The sequence below is a fragment of the Rhincodon typus genome, chromosome 35 (assembly GCF_021869965.1).
Source record: "Rhincodon typus isolate 14 chromosome 35, sRhiTyp1.1, whole genome shotgun sequence".
NCBI classification, from domain to species: domain Eukaryota; kingdom Metazoa; phylum Chordata; class Chondrichthyes; order Orectolobiformes; family Rhincodontidae; genus Rhincodon; species Rhincodon typus.
This window is the reverse complement of record NC_063366.1, coordinates 5,834,919-5,841,714: the sequence shown is the minus strand read 5'-3', so window position 1 is coordinate 5,841,714 and position 6,796 is coordinate 5,834,919. Positions and strand designations below refer to the sequence as shown.

Genomic DNA, 6,796 nt, shown 5'->3' with positions numbered 1-6,796 from the left:
TCCCTCCCCTCACTCTCCAGCTGCTTGGATTTCACTGTGAATTCTCTGTGTGATGGTCTCAATATTACAGAAGATGTCTAACTGTAACATATTTAATCTATTGTGGTATAACTCCAGCCTGGGCTGGATCCAGTTTAACATATTCTAGGGGGACTGGGGCTAGTGTCAGTATGTTTACTGTTGGGTCAAGGATTTCAGTATGTCCTATTTTTGCCCAGGAGCTGGTGGAGGACTCTTTACTCTCACGTCCACTTGTTCATTCACACACTGGGTCACGCTGTATGAGTCACTTTACAGGAAACTGAGACAGTTCGTGACTGTTCAGCTTTTTAATTGGTCGTTTTGCTGAGGCGAACCAATCTGCTTCTGGAATTTGAGTTCAGGAAATGATCACAAGTTCGAGGCGAACAGTTAATTAGAATTTAATAGATTGACTTGTTTTACGGTATTTCCCAGTGTGTAAACACTGATTACCCCTCAGAGTGTTTAGGTATTCTAAGTCTCTGATCAGAATAGGGACAGTGACTTCCCAGAATGTTGCTGATCCTTTTCTCTATATCCCTGTGTTTTTCCTGGGTCTCTCCCGGTAAGTACAGAATTCGGCTTTCCATTTTCACACTCACTTCTCCAGCAAACGGCGAGGACAGGAACTTTCCTGGGACTTTATGGGAGTGGAAATGTTAGTCGGTTCTGTCAGGAATTAATGTCACGATTGTACCGATGAGGAGCCGAGGGGAGAATTTCCTTTCATGTCTGTCTCACTGTGTATGTCTGTGTTCTTTCTCTGTATTTCTGTGACTCAGAGTGTGTCTCAATCTGTGTCTGTGTGTTAGTCTGTGTGCGTGCTTGTGTGTGCATGTGTCTGTGTGTGCTTGTGTGTCCGTATGTATGTGTGTCTGTTTGTCTTTGGATCCCTGCCTGTCTCCTTCTGGATATTTTTTTCTTGGTCTCCATCTCTCCGTCTGCTCTCTCCTCTATCCCTCTATCTCTGTTCTCTCTAAGGATCTCTGTCTTTCTTTCTTTGTGTCCCTGTGTTTCTGTTTTTTCTTTGTCTCTTCTTCAATGTCTCCCTCTGTCCCTCTCTTTCTCTCATTATCTCTGTCTCTGGTTCTCTTGATTGTCTTTTTTTTCTGCGGTCCTGCCTCTGTCCCTGCGTATGTTTCTCTCTCGATCTCATTGTTTCTTTGTCTCTTTCTGTCCAACAGTCTTTCCCTTTCTCTCTCCCTGCAGGTTTTGCATTAGAGGGAAACAGCCGTTTCTCTCTCCTTGCACTTCCCAACAGATCTAAAATGAGCTGTTGGTTTCTGAAGCCCAGTTGTCATGAGTCTGAAAATGCCTGATCTTGTCTGCTCTCGTAGGCAGCTTCAGATTTTAGACAGGAGACTGTCTGGAAATACCAGCAGTAGCTTTCTTTTTAAGGCTCCTGCGGCAGAGTCAGAAGGTCCGGGTTTGAGTCCCACTCTGGAGATTTGTCATAACGGGTTGATTCAAAATACTTACAGGTGCTTGCTTAATGTTTGAACTGAAAGAATGATATATAGTGAATAGGCAGCTTCTAGAAGCATTTTATTTCCTGCCAGGAAATCTTCTGATGCAGAGGTAGTAGGAACTGCAGATGCTGGAGAATCGGAGATCGTCAGCCTTCCTGCTCCTCTGATGCTGCTTGGCCTGCTGTGTTCATCCAGCTCTACACCTTGTTATCTCAATCTTCTGATGCCTCTTCAGATATTCACTGATAAAAATCTTCAGGTCTCCAGATCATCAGATTTGGGATCTAAATTGGGAGATGCAAGTCAGGATTCTGGGATTGTCTGGGATTCTCCACAACTGTTCCTGACATGGAGTTCAGAATCAGAGATTTGGGTCAGATATATGTGCCCTATTTGCACACTGAGCCAGGAACAGTCACACAGTTTAATACCTAACAGTCTGACAGTGATCAGCTAATCATTACAACCAGACAGGCCATAGCCTAGGACACTAACCTGAGGAACTCGTGCAGAGATGTCCTGGATCTGAGATGGCTGAACTCCAAAAACTACAACCATCTTCCTGTGTGCTCCAACCAGCAAAGAGTTTTCCCTCCGATACCCTTCTTGATGCCACACTTGTGAAATGCAGGATAAAGGGCTATGAGGAACAGGCAGGAAAGTGGAGTTGAGACCAAGATTAGATCAGCCATGATCATGTTAAATAGTGGAGCAGCCCAAAGGACCGAATTTGCCTACTCCCACTCCTAATTCCTATGTTTCGATGTCAAGGGCAGTCACTCTCCCCTCATCTCTTGAATTGAAAGAAATAGCTGAAAAATCAGAAAAGGACTGGGTTACAGAAGTCTCCACCAGTAGAGTCAATGCACTCAGCATCATCCCTGAACCTGACCAGAAGATCTGGGCCATTGTCTTCGGAACCTTTTTAGCTGCTATTGGAGTTAGGATAGGTATTTGCTGGTGTGAATGCACTATCCGGATTTGAGCATTCCTACCGTTAAACTGGAGATTGTCACTATGTAGGTGAGCTTCCCTTGATCAGCTGGTAGTGTTTGTGAGTGTTTATTCAAGTGTGCCTTGAATTTGTTAATTTTTATTTTCTATAGACAGGAATAAATTTATGGTAATGTATTTAGCCACCTCTGGCACCGCTGATTTACCTGAGTATGTTGGAGTGGGAATGATCGACGGAGTTCCAGTGGCCTATTATGACAGCAGTGCCCCTCAGATAGTCTCCCGACAGCAGTGGATGACAGATGCCTTTGATGAGGAATACTGGGAATATCTCACAAATCGAGGGAATAAACATTGTGCCATTGCAAAAGAGAACCTGAAGATGATGATGAAGAGTACAAACCAGACATCCGGTAAGAACAACGATACACACACTTCCATTTGCCCTTTTCTTTGTCTCCTCTTCATCCAAGGCTCCATTTCCATGTGATACAGTGATTTGTGATAGAATAATTTATGTGGAGTTATTTCAATTTAGTGTATTCCATTCACTGCTCACAATGTGGTCTCCTCACATTTCAATTACCAAGTGTTTTCCTCTTCTACGCTAAACTAAGCAAGCCCTGTAGATCCCTACCCTGAAAGAGGTTGGAAGCGGCTAATCAAGAAGCTGGTAGCTAGCTTGTGCAGCAGTAAGTACGGATTTCACAAAAGAAAACCATACTTGACCCAACCTATTGATAACTTTGCGGAGGTTACAGAGAGAGTAGATAGTGATAAATTGATAGAAGTAATTTATCTGGATTTTCAAAAGGCCTTTGCTAAGTTGGCCCACAACAGACAAATGAACAAGGCCAGTGAATATGGAGTCACGGTCCAGGTGGCAGAACAGATTGCAAGTTAGCTTCAAGACAAAATAGAGAACAGGAGTAAAAGAAGTTATTCAGAGTTGCAGAAGGTGAGCATTCTCCAGAACTGGGACCACTGCTGTTCACAATTTACAGCAACGCTTTGGACTTTGGAATCAAAACTTTTAAAAATTGCAGCTGACACCAAATTGTAGGAGTTGGCTGTGTTTCTTGGGAATTGGGAGATTGTTTATTAGTTAGAAACTGCAGATCTAGGTGGGGGAGAAGAAAAGTAGATCTTGTCATATAAATACATCAATTACTAAAACCTACGTCACAGCCTAGCAAAGTCATTAAAAACCGTGAACCAAGCACTTGGCTTTATATCTAAAGGAATAGCATTGAAAATTAGGAAATTATGTTAAATTTGTATTGATCAGTTACTTAGACTACATACTGCCTGCAGTTTTGGTTCTCACGTTATGATAAGAATAAAGCATTGGGCACTGGAGATGGCACAGAGAGGATTTATAACAATGTATTTGTGGGTATACATATGAGAAAGGAATTGCAGGCAGAGTCCGTTCTGCCTTGGGGAGAAAAGGGCTAAGGTGTGTCAGTTGGAGGTTTTAATAACTTTTAAAGATTTTGATTGCGTGGATGCAGAGAGATCATTTCCACATTTAGGGAAACTCATTCAAAGCCCGAATATATGATAGCCAGAGAAATCCAACAGGGAATTTAAACTTCTTTTACCCAAAGAGCCGCCGCACAGTCATTAAAGTAAATAGTATTGATGCATTTAAGGAGAAATTAGTTCAGTATTTGAGAGAAAAGGCAATAGAAGATTACAAATGTAGGTTTACAGCAAATAGGATGGGAGGAGCTCAGGTTGAGCATAAGCACTTGCAGGGACTGGTTTAACTTCTTTCGGTGCCAGAAATCCTGTGTAATTCTTCTGAACACTCAACTTCTGTTTCTCTACTTTACACACTGTCACTCCCTTTGGCTCTGCAACACCAACTCCTTTGTCATTTAACCCGTCCCCATTCCAATCTGTCATTGATCTTCTCCGTTATTCTATTTCTAAACTCCCTCTTTCACTTGCTCAAAACCTGTTACATATTGAAAAATTTTCCCTGCCTGACGAAGGTCATCAACCTGAAATTCTTCCCCAGTCTGTGGATGCTAGCTGGTTTATTATTATCTCTCCTGACTGCTCTTTTCAGTGAGTGTCAGCTGGGCATCCGTATTTCGTTACACTACAGTCTGTGACCCTGAGATGTACATACAATGTATGGGCAGTCCTGCCCCTAGCAGCACAGCATTCAGTCAGGTAGACAAGCTAATTCCTTCTTTGATGGGATGTTTGTGTCACTGACAAGGCCAATATTTGTTGCCTATCCCTAATTTGACATGAACTGGGTGACTTGCTCAGCCTTTTCAGAGGCCAGTTATGAGTCAACCAGCATCCGGAGTCACATGTTGACAGACTTCCTGTCCTTAAGGACATATACTGAAGCAGATGGATTGATTTGATACTACAATTGGTAGTTTCACAGCCAACATTCATATTCCTGATTTTATCATCATCCAGGACAAAGCAGCCGCTTAATTAACATCAAATCCACAACTTTCAAAATTCATCCCACTACCATACTGCATAATTCCCCATTTACTGCACCTTCATACTACACAATAGCTACAATGTGTACTACCTGCAAGACGCCCTGCAGCAATTCACTCAGACTTCTTTTACAGAGCTCTCAAACTAGCAAACTCCATTATCCAGAAAGACAAGTTGATGTTTGTTAACACCATCACCTTCAGCTTCACTTCCAAGTTACACAGCATCCCAAGTTATTGCAACCCCTGTCCAATAAGAGTGAGTGGATTATGTTGTGGTTGGTTGACTCGTCAAGCTGGTTCATTGTTCTGCAGACGTTTCATTACCCTGCTGGGTAACGTCACCAGTGCAGCCTCCGATGAAGCGCTGTTGTGTTTTCCGACCTGTTATTTAAACTCTGGTGTCTGTTGAGCTGGATTACCTCACTTCTGGTTTTCCTTCGCAATGGTCTAGCTGTATGTGTTTATTGATGGCTTTCTTAATGGACTACCAGGCTTCTAGGAATTCCCATGCTTGTCTCTGCTTTGCCTGTCCCAGGATCCTGGTGTTGTCCCAATCGAATTGGTGGTTTTCCTTATCCATGTGGATGGAGATGAGTGAGTATTGGTCGTGTCTTTTTGTTGCCAGTTGATGTTCGTGTACCCTTGTGGTTAACTTCCTTCCTGTTTGTCCAATGTAGTGTTTGTCACAGTCTTTGCAGGGAATCTTGTATATGACATTAGTCCTGTCCATAGTGGGTAGTGGGTCTTTGGTCTGGGTGAGCAGTTGTCGTAGGGTTGATATGGCTTTGTGTGCTACTCTGACGACCAGTGGTCGTAGAAGTCTTGTAGTCAGTTCAGATGTGTTCCTGATGTAAGGTAGCATGATGAGTGTGTCGGGGCGTGTATTATCTTCCTGGTGTCGTTCGTGTGACAGGCATCTTCTGACCCAGTTTTTCAGGTTTCCATTGTCTTTGAATACTTGGAAGAGGTACTGTTCTTCTTCTCAGCGTAGTTCTGTGCTGCTGCAGTGTATCGTTGCACGTTTAAATAATGTTCTCACACAACTTTGCTTGTGTGTGTTAGGGTGGTTGCTGTTGAAATTCAGTACTTGGTCAGTGTGTGTGGCTTTCCTGTGTACCTTTGTTAGGAATTCCTCATTGTTCCTGCGTTGGCCCATGACGTCCAGGAATGGGAGCTGTTTATTCTTCTCCTCTTCTCTTCACCCTTGGAATTTCAACAGCAACCACCCTAACACACACAAACGAAGTTGTGTGAGAACACTATTTAAACGTGCAACAATACACTGCAGCAGCACAGAACTACACCAAAAAAGAACAGTACCTCTTCCATGTATTCAGAGACAATGGAAACCTGAAAAACTGGGTCAGAAGATGCCTGTCACACGAACAACACCAGGAAGATACTACATGCCCCGACACACTTATCATGCTACCTTACATCAGGAACACGTCTGAACTGACGACAAGACTCCTACGACCACTGGGCATCAGAGTAGCACACAAACCAACATCAACCCTTCGCCAACTGCTCACCCGAACCAAAGACCCACTACCCACTATGGACAGGACCAATGTCATATACAAGATTTCCTGCAAAGTCTGTGACAAACAGGAAGGAAATTAACCACAGGGGAACACGAACATCAACTGGCAACAAAAAGACACGACCAATACTCACTCATCTCCATCCACATGGATAAGGAAAACCACCAATTCGATTGGGACAACACCAAGATCCTGGGACAGGCAAAGCAGAGACAAGCACAGGAATCCTAGAAGTCTGGTACTCCACTAAGAAAGTCATCAATAAACACATACGGCTTGAGCCTGTATACACTCCATTGTGAAGGAAAACCGGAAGTGAGGTAATCCAGCT

At 43.3% G+C, this 6,796-nt stretch overlaps 1 protein-coding gene across 1 annotated transcript in view; it reads left to right on the top strand.

The window, feature by feature from the left end:
• Positions 1-408: 408 nt before the first annotated feature.
• Positions 409-6,796, top strand: part of LOC109922012 — a 55,916-nt gene continuing 49,528 nt past the window's right edge. The window contains exons 1-2 of the mRNA XM_048616466.1: positions 409-586; positions 2,597-2,857. Coding sequence (XP_048472423.1) covers positions 535-586; positions 2,597-2,857 — 313 coding nt within the window. The 5' untranslated portion in view covers positions 409-534. The remainder of the gene's footprint in view (positions 587-2,596; positions 2,858-6,796) is intronic.